At 41.8% G+C, this 14,920-nt stretch overlaps 1 protein-coding gene across 1 annotated transcript in view; it reads right to left on the minus strand.

The window, feature by feature from the left end:
* Positions 1 to 14,920, minus strand: part of shroom4 (shroom family member 4) — a 52,400-nt gene that overhangs the window by 24,396 nt on the left and 13,084 nt on the right. Inside the window, exon 2 of the mRNA XM_020619532.1 lies at positions 3,325 to 3,476. Within this exon, the coding sequence (XP_020475188.1) occupies positions 3,325 to 3,476 (152 nt within the window). The remainder of the gene's footprint in view (positions 1 to 3,324; positions 3,477 to 14,920) is intronic.

Here is a 14,920-nt window from a genome sequence, read left to right on the forward strand (position 1 = left end):
TGATGTCAAATGCTGTGTTAATGAGTCATTAATAATGTCATAAATGCTGTCAATCATACGTGACTCGTTGTTGAAGCTCAGTCAAAGGCAAGTGACGCCACACGACACTGACAGAAACATCACTCCAAACACAGAAACCCCCACCTTTTGGAGTGGCCCTGACCATAACCCAACAGAGATGATGTGGAATGGGCTCAGAGATGTTCACACACCGTCAATATGTCTGATGTGAAACAGACTACGTTCATCCTGAATGCTGCAATATTTAACGGATGTCTTCAAAAGACACAAAGCAAATTGTTTGTGTTAATAGTTTAACACACTGTTTGCCTATACTTGTGACTTAAAGACCAAATTTGACCTCCACTAATGCAGAAAAAAACAATTCCAACTGGTTTGCAAACTTTTTCTTTGCTGCTGTGTGCATGCACTTCATTTTCATTACGAGTCTAGGGAATGAAATTCAAACTGTTACCTCTCACTGCTATTTGATCTTACAAAGTGAACCAGTCCAGTTAAGCCCAGTCCATCTTAAATTATGAGCTGGTTCATGTTTTAGCTGCTGTATTGTTGTTAGAGTTCACTGCACTCTGTAAGATAATAGATGTCTGGGGTATCTAGTAGATGAAAAATACACCAGTTAACTTCAGTGTGGGTCCGTCTTACAATCGACTGGCTTGATAAAGTGTCGATTAAGCATCGGTCCTGAAATAAAAACAGAGATAAAACCATGCACACTGCTGTCCAATCCCTCCACTGAACTGCTGGGCAGGCCAGTAAATTCCTGTGGTTTGCCAAATGTAGGCTGCTGGCCTTCCACTGTTCAGTAGAAGAGGACAATGCAGCAAGTCTGAACAGAATACATTTTATTTAAAGAATTATGTGAGTGACAAGAGGGGAAAAAAAGATCAACCAACTACTGGTAAATTTAAACAGAAAACAGTTTAGAAAAGTTAATCTGAAACTGGGAAAATATTACACTTCTGGTGTTTCACAGCTCATTATTAATGTAATAGAAACCTGAGAAATGTAATGCACCCTTTTAAAAATCCAGCACAAGCCTCCACATCAAAGCCCCCCCCGAAAGGAGCCAGGTAGATGAGGTGAGTAAAGCAAGGACCAAAGAAAAGGAGCAGTGTGAACAGACAATGACGTGCGCTCATATACCAACCTTTTATGCTAAATGGCTTTGTTAGAGCACACCGGTCAAAATACAAAGAACAGCTCTATACAAGCAGAGAGAGAGAGAAATGTACATGCAAATCACCGAAAACACGCACAACTTCATTTCACAGAAACTTTACAGATTAAATGTAATTATACTGCTGAGTGTCATGTTCACAAACATCTATTCGTGCAAGTGTTTTAAGACCAAATATGGCGTCTTTCATGTTTTCATTTTAGTTGCAAGGTTATTGATTCATCCACATGCTGAGAAACTAACTGCATGAGCTTATAAAATTATTTCAGAAAGCACCAGGAAAAGTACAAAAACTGACATAACTGGGGTAAAAATTTCAACTTTAAATTAGCCGATTAATCAGCAATGACTTTTTTTAACTAATTAGTCATTTCTAAAATGAAAAATGCAAAAACAATCGGTGACAACTTCTTTTCAGATGTTTAGATATTACGTATTCTCTGGTTTACATAGTAGTCTATGATTTTAAACTGAATGCATTTGGGTTTTGAGCAGTCGGATGGACAAATCAAACAATACACTGTTATAGACTAAACTAGACATGAATTAAAAATATATTTGGCAAAGTTGCTGAACCAGCCCTTAACTTTGATCATTTCTGGAAATACAATCATATCAGATGACACTGACAATATTTGAAACAATAAATAACTAGAGAGGAAGAAGTGCTACTGTTACATGTGTAGCACACAATGATGTACACTGCTCTCTCATACACACACACACACAAAGACACTGGGAAAGCCCCTCAAGAGTCAGACAGTCAGTGCATACCAGACATCAACGCACCCAGTGGATTTAACTGGGTGAGATTCTTCTAACTATTCGCAGTCTTCAATCTATGTTGGTCAATTTGTCTTTCTGTCTGTGCTGTATGTGTGTGTAAATGCTGATTTGTACTCTGTGTGTGTGAGAGAGAGAAACAGCATTAGACAAGGGTCTGCCTGCTGCAGAAACAGGAGCAGAAATGTTCTGCAGCACATTTCTGACTGCTGGATGGCTGAGCTGCTTACACAGCCAGAACAGGATGCGCTGCTGCCAAACAGCTGTCTGAAGCTGTCTGAAAAGTCAAAGTAGCAGCTGTAACACCAGTAGAATCTGTCCAGTTGGAGCAGAATGGAAAGGATCAACGTCAGGGTGGCAAAAAACAAACTGAGAAAAGCAACAAAAAAGAAAAAAAAAAGGTTTCTCTCTGTGCAAAGTGAAACATTTGTGATCGTTCTGAACCTGCGCTGCATTCCCACCTATCTCCACTATGTGGCAACAGCGCATGTTAAAAAGGAGTCTGGACTTCAGTGATTAAATCTGGTGTACATCGAGATGTAACTAAAGTGTGAACACAACTTATAATGAAGAAACCTTTATATAAAAAGATCTCACCCCCAGGTTTCCAGTGCTCTTGCCTGCTTTTAACTGGAACCAAAGGTGAAGTGTGAATCAAAGCTACACAAACGTAGAAATCAAAGATATTTTCTAAAATAAATAAAACGTGACAACGTGTTAAGATGCCAACTGGACTTCAGTTTGCAGAGCAGAGATATTACTGTCACTAGATCTGTGCCATGAGCCAAAATACCAGGGAGGAGGAGGAGCAGGGTGGGAAAAAGGAACAATTAGCAATCTCTCCTCCTGTGCACAGTGCAGTATATAAACATTAAACCTCCCATAACCATTATTTTTATGTAAACAACGAATCAAATGACTGTGTGTAATGTGAAAGGGGTTGCTTGCAGAGCTGCTAAAGAGAATAACTACAGGAGAGTTCATTGGATGTAGACACCCACTCCTCCCTGCTCATCAGAGTTTATCGCCTTCCCTTCTGACGCCCTGAAGGTCAAAAGCCACTTCCTGTAAAACATCTTCTGCCTGAGAACATTGCTTTAGTGCGTGCACATTCACCTTCTTATCGTCTCCTCCCTTCCCTTCCTTCCCATTTCTACAAGTCAACATCAAGACAACACAAGTGTGTTTAAATTAAAAGAACAACAAAACACCTTGTGACCAAGACACATCCGCTTTTGGAAGCGCTCAAATATTCACTTTGAAGTCATGAAGCTATTTAGAAGAAACTTTCTAGTGCGTGTCAGAATGTTTTACGCTGTTGTCAAGTCTTGTGTATATACCTCCTGACTGTGACCTTCAGTATCCTGTAGGATCCTTTGATGAGGATGAGGGCTTCCTGTCTGCTGCCGTAGAGGGCGGATCCATTTATGTTAATGAGCTCGTCACCCACTTTTAGTTCCTTGCACAGGGCCGCCTTTCCTCCATCCTCAATCTGGAGACAGAGACATTGAGATAAAAGAGAAAAGTTGGAAGTCAAACAGAGGGACATTCAGAATAAAAAAAAAATTGTAAGAATAAAAAAGTCAAGTCCATACTGCCAAGGAAACTCATTTAAAACCCATTTTCAGAGACATTTTTGTTAAACTGTCTAAGTCCCCACAGCAACGGCGCCCTAAAGAGCATCTCCAAAACAGCCTGAACCAAACATCCCACAAAAACCCATCACATTCCTCTGTATTAAAGAGAGAGAGAGTGTGTGTGTGTGTGTGTGTGTGTGCCACAGAGCTAACTGTAGGTCATGCTGCTGTGAGGCCTGCGTTGTTAATGGATGGCACTGCATGTTTTCAGGCTGTACAGGGGTGAGACAGTGACGGGTGTGCGGTGCGGTGCAGGCTGACATCAGCTATATATTACATCAACAGACAAAGAAAGAAAGGATGAAAGAGAAAAGAACACACAAAGATGAACAGAGTCAACAGATGAACAAGGGGCCAACTATGACGATGCAAACATTTGTACTTTAACAACACAAATTTAAACTGGCACACATTTGTAAGCGACTATCGCCCAGTTCTTCTTCGTCTGTGCACTGAAAAGGCATCATTTCCTGTGTGACACCACAAAGAGTCAAATCAATATCTGGAGCAACACTTAAAACCTTGTATGGTCTTTAAGTAAACAAATATAATTTATTATTTATGTACAGAAGAAACCAGTGTGCAACAAACTGCAGCGCATTTTCTAACACGCTCAGTGGTGTTTGTTGTTATTCGGATGTTATAAATAATCTGCAGAAATACTAATGTGCCAGAAAGCAGAAGAGCAAACTTTCTATATACAAGAAACAAAACAACTCTGGTGCCACTTTGTTAATAATGATTGACTCCATGTCATTTTGAACTGTTAAAGAGTTTTTGTTCCTTGTATGTTTAATAAACCACTTCTTAGCTGTTTCTGTGTCAGTTTCAAAACATTTTAACTCTAGTCTGACCCACATGCCTGTGCAGAGAGAGAGAGAGAGAGAGAGAGAGAGAGAGAGAGAACCGTGCTGCTGTGGGATGTCCAGACAGGGTGAGGTCACCCCAGACACTGGAGAGAAAGAGAAGAATGCTCTCTCTGTATGCTGAAACACACACACACACACACACACACACACACACACACACACACACATACATCAGTCAGACACACCCTTTTATTTTTAGATTTGAGGGGTGACTTCATGGACTCCGGTGTGTGCACACATGAATATGTGTGTGTGTGTGTGCAGTGGCACGGTGCCTGTCATTGTGCCCTGGAAAACACAGGAATCCCCCTGCTGTTCACAGGCTGTTCTCGCCCACCCATCACCTGACCCCACACACAACACACACACACACACTTCAAACTGCACTGAACAACAGCCTCTTTATCAAACACTAAAACTATCAGCCTCGGTGTGTGCAGCAGTGTTCGTGAGACTCTCTCTCTCTCTCTCTCTCTCTCTCTCTCTGTGTGTGTGTGTGTCTGGGCAATTTTGACAAGGATGGTTAACAAAGTAAACATCTGCAGTTTATTATTAAGTTGAGTTACTCAAGCAGCTTTACAGTACACATCTATGTGTGTGAGAGAGAATGTGCGTGTTTGTGCGTCGACCGTTGTAAGGCGGTGCCTAAACGTGTGCATCTACAACCTCACATTACTGTTCGGTTGAGGCAAAGAAAATGAGTAGTTCTCTAGATAACACAGCGTTGAGCATGTCCGCAACCGAACGCTGTGCACATACACAAGGACCACGCTGCACCTGACACCAGCACTCACACACACACACACACAAAAAGACACTCAAATTTTCTGGGACTAAGTCCAGTTTAGGAAAAGTTGTGTCACCTCTTGGTCTTTGCAGATATACAATTCAAATCTGCATTAATACACACATTTGTACAAGACACACAAAAGAAGGAAACAGTTTCTCATTTGTTTTTTACTGGAAGGCATCCAAAGAATACAAGAAAACTGACGCAGGCCCCGGAAAGTCTTTCCACTTAAAGATGGGAATCACTGTGTCATGTTTGAATGAAAGGAAGATTTCACTGATAATTAAGATAATATAACTGTGTAGCTCACGTTTCTTCTGTGCATACTGAGCGGCACCCACTGACTCTATATAAAAGGTGGACGAAGCCACTGAGACATCACTCACTGGTTTTCTGAGAAGCAGGTTTGAAGCTGCTGCCATTTGGTAGCACTTCACTCCGCCTCCCACGGATAATATCCAGAAATGGGTAAAGAGGTGGAGGGTGACTGGAGCTCGTCAGACAGCTAGCAGCGGGCCATCTGTGGTAGCACCCTCCCGCCTGTCACTCAGAGCAGCCACGCCCTTAATTAAATACATAACTGTTACTCTCAATATGCCTTAAACAGGTAAGGTATATAAAAAGATCACCCCCCATCCAGTTGTCATGGAACAGGACATTAACTAAAAGACCAAAACCCTTTTTGTACAAGGCTGTAAACATGTTTGTTTCTGCTGTAAAGCTGGGCATTTTAACATGGGAGTCTATGGGGACTGACTCCCTTTTGGAGTCTGCCTCAAGTGGCCATTCGAGGAACTGCATGTTTTAACATTTCCACATTGACTTCACTTCTTATCCTCTAAAGCTGCCGCTTGGCGCCCAACTTCTGATTGTCAGCTTGGTGTCTGAGGGCTCTAAATGGAGCCATCATCCCGACAGGTCAACACAAGCTCTGACACCCCACAGGAACCCCACAGCTCTGTGGCCCCCTCAGGCAGGACAAAGACCCTCAGAAGAGGGAGGGGAAGAATCTCCCAGAACCCCCTGCTGTGCACCAGCTTCATGCTCCTGCACTACCACCGTTCAGCTCCCAAACATAAGGACTATGTCTCAGCTGAAAAATACTTTGGGAACAGCGGTCTGCAACATGGAAATATGGCTGGAGAGCTGGAGGCTGCCAGTTCTTTTTGCAGCCCTGAGGGCACAGCCCAGTTTCTCCCACATTTCCTGTTTAGACAGGGATTGAATTCACCTTATTTCCACTGCTGGCTGAGGCCACTTACAACCACAGGTCTGATTCACTCTGTGTTTGACCTGCTCTCGAGAATGAGCCTGAGGACTGCAAATGCAATAATAACCTCGATCTGTGCGCGGGAAGAGCAAGGTACACTCATTTGCCTAACATCTTCTCTGAGCTGTGTTCAGTCCAAACACTTTCTACTGTCCCATAATGAAACCAGGAAAGGAAGATGCCTGCTTAAGTTAATGTTTTGCAAACCAAGAAAATCTTGGGCCTCTCCTGGTTCAGATCTTTAAGACTTTATCAGGTGTTTTTCAGAAATAACTGACTTACATCTAAAAAGATTAGTTTGATCAGGTGAGCCATTGGTCTAATCTGATCTCATAAGACTAGCTGGCAACTCAGATGGTATATAGGTGTTTGAAAACACACTTCATGTCCAGGTGAAGTGGAAATACTCCCAGTAGGACCAACTGAAGCAATGGAAAAAAAAAACCCACCTTCACCACATTGTCCATTTAGTAGCTGTTCTGGGGCTTTCAACTGAGTTCCACAATCTTTCTCAGCAGATGGAGAGGCCCAGTTGTTCCCATTTGTATTGCCCTCAGCACTTAAATAGTTTCTCTTCAATGCTATTTCAAAAGTATGTTTTAAAAAATCCTGACCTTGGAAATAAGAGATTACAAAAGAGGCTCAAGTGAAGGGTCATTTAGTGACATTCAGGAACTTTCAGTTGCTTCACACGAGTTGTGCAGTGTAAAACAGCCGCGTGGTGCAACTTAAACCACACAATGACTGTGCAAAGTCTATCTACAGCGACTCAGTTCTCTACTACGCAAGCAGAAACATCTTGGTTGTAATTGTTGGCCAATCTGAAGTGGTCACAATTCACCGAATCCCCTTAAGTCCTTTGAAATGGGAATTTAAAACGGGGGGTATACACTTTGAGAAACAGCAGCTCTTCCCACAATAAAATTCTGTCCTTTATTTTTTTCTGAAGTCCTTTGTTTTTATGCAAATATTCTGCTGTTGCAGCTTCTCTGTGATATGGCTTTGTTATTTTGCTCTTTACTTTTATCTCTACTTATGTCTTTTTTTCTGATGCTTGTGCTCAGTTACCTTGTAATTTATGCTGTTCACAGTGAAGTCAGTTTGCACATATTGTGGACTAGAGACCAAACCAATACGTACATTTTATTACCAGCGGTTCTATTGCACAGTGTGTCCACCAGAGAGCACCGCAACTTGCTTCTTGGCAACACAATAATCCTGTGAATCGATCACGCTTTGCTTGACTGCCGCAGAGCGTTTGTGGATCTGTGTCTTGAAGTTAAGGCTCTCATTTTCATATGCAATGATAATATGATGGTGAATGATAACATATTACGCCCCCTCATTGCTATTACCTCCAAAAGGCTGACAGCAGTTGTGCCGGCCACGCATGGTTTTTCTATGGTCCTCTTGTGAACAACGACTCTTGTCAGTATAGCTCTGACAGTAAAACACATGCTTGGAGTTTCGCTGTGGTTACATTAGTTAGCCACAATGCAAGCTAATGCCATGGCATGTGAGTGGGAGACAGCTAATGAGTTGTTAACACATGGCGTTATGCTGTTTGACTGAATAACATAATGGTAAATGCATCCACAGCTTGAGTGTCAGTACAGCTGGCACAGAAGATTTACACAGAAGATTAAGTTTCTCTCAAAAGTTTTAAGCCGAGATACAACGCCTTTTCAGAATTAATGCTGACCCCCGTAGTCTGTATTTCGCAACAGCTGGTTTAACGCAAGAAACGTTAGAAGGTTTCTTAGTAGCGTGAACACAGAGACAAGTAAAAGAAGTTTATTCCCTGTTTGGGAGCACAGGGACATGTACATCTGCATACATGGCCAATAAGCTCTCTCTTTCTCATACGACTCAACGCACACACACAGAAGCACACACCCCTGATCAACCTCTGCCCTGCAGTCTGAGTCTTGTGAGGCTCTCCTCCCTTCCTCACACCCACGCTCACACAAGGCCTTCTTTATCAGGGCAGGAGGAGGAGGGGTGCAGCAAAAATGGAAAAAGAAAAAAGCTCCCACGCTCACACCAAAAGCGCCAACAGCTTTTGGTGTGTGTATGTGCGAGGGTTTGCATGGATACTGCCGTCGAGCCCCATTGATCCCCTGATGTTGCAACAGGGGTGTGTTGTGCTTAAGCGGCCTTTCCATGAAGATGTTAAAGGGAGCAAATAAGAAAATGACGCCCCAGACAGAGAAGCTCTTTCTGGATGAAGCTGCAGAGCCATGGCCCCTTTGAAAAGTGGAGAGGCTGCATCACTGGCATGGAGCATATTCAATACCGGAGTGAAGAAAGGAAAAGAAAAGATAAGTAGGAGAGGAAATGAATGAAACGGAAAGAAGAGTAAACAGATAAGGAGAGAAAAGTGAGGAAAGCAAATAGAAAAAATGGAAAAGAGAAAGTAAGAAAATGGAAAGGAAGTGGACAAACAACATCAACCAAGTTTACACCTTTATTTTTGATTGCTCAACACTACACACTACCAGTCACTGACTCATCACTAGCATCCTGAATACTGATACCACAGAAACATTCTGTTAACGCTTCTGACTCGATACCACAGAAACATTCTGTTAACGCTCACTAGCTTGTGAACACAGGTCATCTCTCCCTCCCCCTGATTAACAGTGTGTGTTTGGTTTAAGATGAGGAATGCTTGTTCATGTTTTTACATTCCCAGATCTGTCTGCCTCACACAGTCTCTCCTTGGATCTGTGGCCTCCACACACACACACACACACACACACACACACACACACACACACAGCTCACGCGCTTCACTTTTTCATCCACTCAACACTTGTGTTCTCATTCTCTGGCCTCTTGAACTAAGGATGCACAGTATCACCAGTGCACTGATGACTTTTCATAAAGAACAGCAGGTTGTGGGGTACATAGAGTAGCAGCACTACTTCCATTGGTCTTTATTTGATTAGGTTGGTGGGAATGTTGGTAAATCCATGTTATATACCTTTGGAAAACATAAAGGGCAACGCTGTCCGCTCTTTCTGTACTGCGAAGAGAAAACTCTAAGAAAACAGACATTATTGTGTCACCCACAGCGTTTGATAGACAGGTGATCTTTGGTAACGTCACTGCTTCACACCGAAGATGTTCTTACAAGCTTAAGAGCTGGTCAATCTCACTTAATCTGTGAAAACAAGCTCCTCATCACCGACTCCGAGCTGTCAGCCACATCGATCCTTAGCTAAAAAGCACAGCAGTACAACACTAACCTCCAACCATGAAGAAAAGGCAACCTATCGAACTTTAACCCCCAGCCGTCATCTAGATCAATACATCATAAAAAAACACTCAGCTTCCCATAAACCCTCACACACACACACTCAACACTTGCTCCTGTTAATCCACCATAAGCCTGATACTCAAACAGTGACACTTTACCTTATTCATGCACTTACTGACAGTCACACACACTTTCTGGCAGCACGCACATGCACAGACGGTCTTGTCTATATGCACACACCAACTTAGAGATGATTTGCTGCTCCATTAGATCAGGTGACCTGCACTGATAAAAGCAGGGGTTAAAAGGTCAGCAGCCTGGTGGGACTGGGTTGACCTATCAATATCATAAAACAAGACTGGGTCTTATTTTGTGTGTGTGTGCACGTATGCATCCCTATAACATACACAAATACAGGTGACATTCAGTTCTAATGTGCACTAAATGACCTTGTGCTCTTGACTAAACTGTCTCTATACTCGCTTCCCTCAGTCGCTGGTGGTGTCCTGTGTGTGTATTTGTGAGACACAAACAGAGTACATCGTGTATATTTTTACCCGAGTCTCATCGAAACTGCTTAGCTTTCAAACTTTTTTTTCCTTCTGGGCTTCCATTCAAGTATTTTTATAGGAATCATAATGGAGCACATTGGAAGGATAACAACTAGATCACAATCACAAAAGGTTTCTTGAGGTAAAGACAGTGTCCCAGATGTAACAGGGGAAATGCATCCATTTGCTTTTGGGAATAATGTCATTTGACATAACACTCTAAATACTTCAAAACCAATCTTTCAGGTGGTATAAGCATATAATAGGACATGCAGCATTAAGATGATATTTGTTGCAAAAATTGGACTATGGCAGGATTTTCTGATTTACTTGGCTAAGGTGAGGCCCAACGTGGGGGAGGCTGGATCAGGATATTTGTGTTTTGAATATTTTTAAGTTTGCCAGACCAAGAGCTTTTTTCCCCAATTTGTGGAAAGTATATATAAAAAAAAAAAAACTGAGTGGCTGGTTTTAGATTTTGAGATACAGAGAAAATCTGTTGTGAATTAATGTATTTAAACATGTAGAAAGCCTAAAGGCTCATTGGCACTAAGGTCCTCTAAAGTTTCAAATTCAGAAAAAAAAGTACTGGATGTGTTCAAAAACTCATAAATGCAGACGAGAACGCTGGAAGGCATCAATCTGGCAGTTGAGAGTCCAGTTTTATTCCTCCACCTCCTCTATCTTTTGGTCTGTTATCTCTTGATCCATCTATTCTCCATCCATCAACGTACAGCTACAAGGGGCCCAAGACAACCCCCATTCCCCCTTGTCTATTTTAATCAACTCGTCCCTGCCATTTTCTTATACATCCGACACATCCCGTCTTTGTTGCTTCTCTTCGTTCACCTTTTATCCTCCTTAATCCACCTTCTTCCTTCCTCCCTCCATTTATATCACACGGTCTGTCCCAGTTCATCCGTCCTACATTTTACTCTCCCATTCACTTAGTTTTTCAATCAGCTTTTCTCCACATTAAAAAGAAGCATCTGCGTTTGTTTGACAGAGCAGGAAAAAATAAACTGAAATAGCTATTGCGTGTGTACGGTGGAAAAGTGGAAATTTATTACAATGCTCACCCTGGTGTCTTCACTACTACAACTACAGCAAAGAAAAGTGACACTGAGACACTGAATACTGGTTATCAGCAGCTTTAATGATCCTTCAGGAAACCAAATCCAAGAAATTAATAAACATTTGGGGCATATCCTAACCAACAAGTATGCAACACACCCACTGTCTCCTCCTCTTTGCGCCCACAAATGTTGGTTCCCCACTTAGATGTTCCATTCGTACTACTTCAGTGAGGACGAACCAAATCCTACTCCAAATCCCTCAAGTACACACAGGCTTACAAAGATTTTTTATTTGGGGTGATAAGACACCACAGAGGACAGACAGAAAGGACGACAGCAACAACAACGAGAGATGATCCAGTAAACAAAGGAACAAAAAGAGTTTTGGGTCACTTTAGGCCTCAAATGGGAGTCGACTTAACAGGGTAGCTACGAGAGTGGACCACATCGCATGGTGGAAGGTGTGTGTGGGGCACATTCTTTGGTTTGGTGTGGCTACAATGCATTAAACTATAAACGCACACAAATCTTAATCTGACATAATTGCTTGGAAATGGCTTCTAGTGTCAGTCTAATAGCTGCAGTGTGGTTGGTGGAAAACTTTACGAAGAGAACTCAAAGAAACAAGGTGGGGGCTTTAAAAGAATGGATAAATAGACTCTACATATTCCAGAATATGGTTGAAGACTTAAATAAATATCAATAACCTAATTAGGAAGGAAGCCACACAACATGCTGTTAACAAAGACTCTGCTCAAGGCTGGACTTTTAGTTCGTTTTATTGTTACTATTTTGAATAAAGTCTTCTTACTCCTCTAACACATTCACTGCAGGTCAAAGTCTGCAGATAAGTAGAAATACAAGTGGCTTCAAAAACTGTTCTACGTCACATCAATGCAATTTTAATGTAATCTGAGAAAAGAAATGGCCGAGGCAAGTATGCATATGTGTGTTACCCCCCAGTGAGTGTTTGCTGGGGGAGTTCTGAAGATAGTGTCTGGCAGAAACATTAAGGGCGAGGACTGCTTCACCCCAAACACACACACACAATTTAAGCGTGACACTTATCTCCAATGAATCTCTAATATATTCTCTCCTTTTTCCAATTACTTATACCTCTCACTGTTCCTTTTATTCAGACTCAATGTCTCCTTCTTTGTCCATCATTCATTAAGCAGTTTCAAACCGTTTGTCAAACTATTTCTAAGGAAGTTTTTAATACAATTCAAACTGGGGTGTGTTCCCATTCACCTTCGGTGTCATGTTGGTGGGAAGTATCTGCATTTTTATGTTGGCAAGAAAACAAAGTAGGCACATCAGAAAACTAAAAACACAACACACCTGCAGCCTGAAAACTGAATCTGGTTTCTTACCGACTTTTATGCAGCTTTAACCGACACAGTATACAGTGAGACTCTACATATATAAAGTGAAAAAGACATTCTAAGGTTTGGATGTACACTTTAAGGCCATTGTTGCTAATCCTTAGGCAGGACTGATGTGACAATTGTTGGAGCAATGTGATGAAGTTACTTGATTTATCAAATGCTTGATTTGACCAAAGACATACATATTACTACAGTAAAAGAAGATTTTATCCATTTTGCCAAATACTAATTCCCACTGTACACAGATCAAGCTGAACTCTGTATGTCATCCATCAAATAATCCTGCCAGAAACTCTCTGGTCCCAGCTTCTCCAATGTGAGGATTTACCTTTAGTTCTTATATCTTTGGAACATGACGGTTGGTCGGACCAAACAGGCAATTAAAAGACATCAAACTAAACTCTGGAAACCTAAAATATGCCAGGTTTTTCCCATTGTACCCAGACCTTTGCAGACTAAACTCTTAATCAGTCAACTGAAAACTAAAAATAATCATCTGGTGTATTATTTAGGTTGACATTTTGTCCCAGTAATGGTCCAAAAGCCCAAAGATATTCAGTTTTCTACAACACATGCCTAAAAAAAATAAAAAAACAAATCGCATTTGACAAGCAGGAAACAGATTTATTGGCATTTTTGCTCTGATTTGATATGATTAAATGATTATCCAAACTGAGCGGAACTTTCTTTTTCCATGCTGGTCTACAAGCAAAACTCAATATCATTTTCTGGGAATATGAATACAATCATTCCTTCAGTATCTCTCATCAGTATGCTCCATTGTGTACTCTGCTCCTGCATGACATATGTTTTTGGTTAGTTAGGACGGTTAGTAAAGAACATGGAAACACACACACACATACAGTAGGGACAATAGCATCTCTATCTGATGGTATCCTCATCTACCCCCTGCAAACCAAGCTGCTGCTGGAGGCTACCTTTACAGGAATGCAGAGAGTAACACACACACGCACGCACGCACACACGCACGCGCGAACACAGCTATTTACAAAGCCTAGACATTTGGCGGCATACCTTCGACCACATGTTAAAACACCCTTCAGAAAGACCCCTGGACCTCTGGTACTGTCACCAGCAGGACAAGGGAGAAAGATTATCGTCTTTATCTTTGTTGCCTGATCTGGGCTCACAGTGTTTTCAAAAAAAAACCCCACAAGAAACATGGCCTGATGTCTGACAGAAGAAGAAAAATCCATCCTTTGTACTCACATGTAGATTCGCAGCTTGAACTTATTTAAGGTGAACTCATGCACCAAGATATTTCAAAATCGTACAGCATCCGAGAGCATACATAGCTACTTAGTTTCTATGAAATTCAGAAATAAAAATTAATATGGTGGTCACACGCACCTCGCTAATGTTATTTAGGAATGCGACATGATAAAGAGCAGCCGTCTTGGGTCAGGTTCAGACATATACTATAAGCTTGTTGGGCACAGGTTGGATTTGGACATAAATATGCAGCCCGACCCATGCTCTACTACGGATATATGCCCCCACATCCACATAGCACTGATGAAAATTCACACTGATTCAGTAACCTAGAAATAAATACCAGTAGTCCGAGCAGAGCCTCCCAGACTTCCCTCTCCCCACACACCTCCTCTAGCTCCGAGGCCTTCTCCCGGGGCTGCACACCATATTTAGAATTAAAGCAAACCTCAATATCTATTAAAACATCATGGCAAACAAACAGTATGTTATAACACCCCCTTATCTTTATAGTGTGCACACAAGCAAGGAAAATAATGAAGATGCTGGAGCATATAGTAAAGCCTTGCTTCAGTCCACTTGCACAACATGCACAGTCTGATATCCATTTAGATTACAGACATTTCTGGTCTGCGGAGGACTGGTGGTAGAAACACGTCCAGGCAGCTCACATGAGCAATGAGCTAAACCAAAGGAGCTGCTCTGAAGGAGTTAACTGTCCTTAAGTCTGCAGCGTTCATTAAGGTGGCAGATTCAGACTTGTGGAAAAGGGGCATCATCTTCCTGCAATCGGACAATGTACCATCTTGGAGGCTTTGTCCAATGAGAGCAGAGAGTTACAGCGAGGAGCCCGTGTGCAG

The sequence above is a fragment of the Monopterus albus genome, unplaced genomic scaffold (assembly GCF_001952655.1).
Source record: "Monopterus albus unplaced genomic scaffold, M_albus_1.0 scaffold222.1, whole genome shotgun sequence".
In the NCBI taxonomy this organism is placed as follows: Eukaryota; Metazoa; Chordata; class Actinopteri; order Synbranchiformes; family Synbranchidae; genus Monopterus; species Monopterus albus.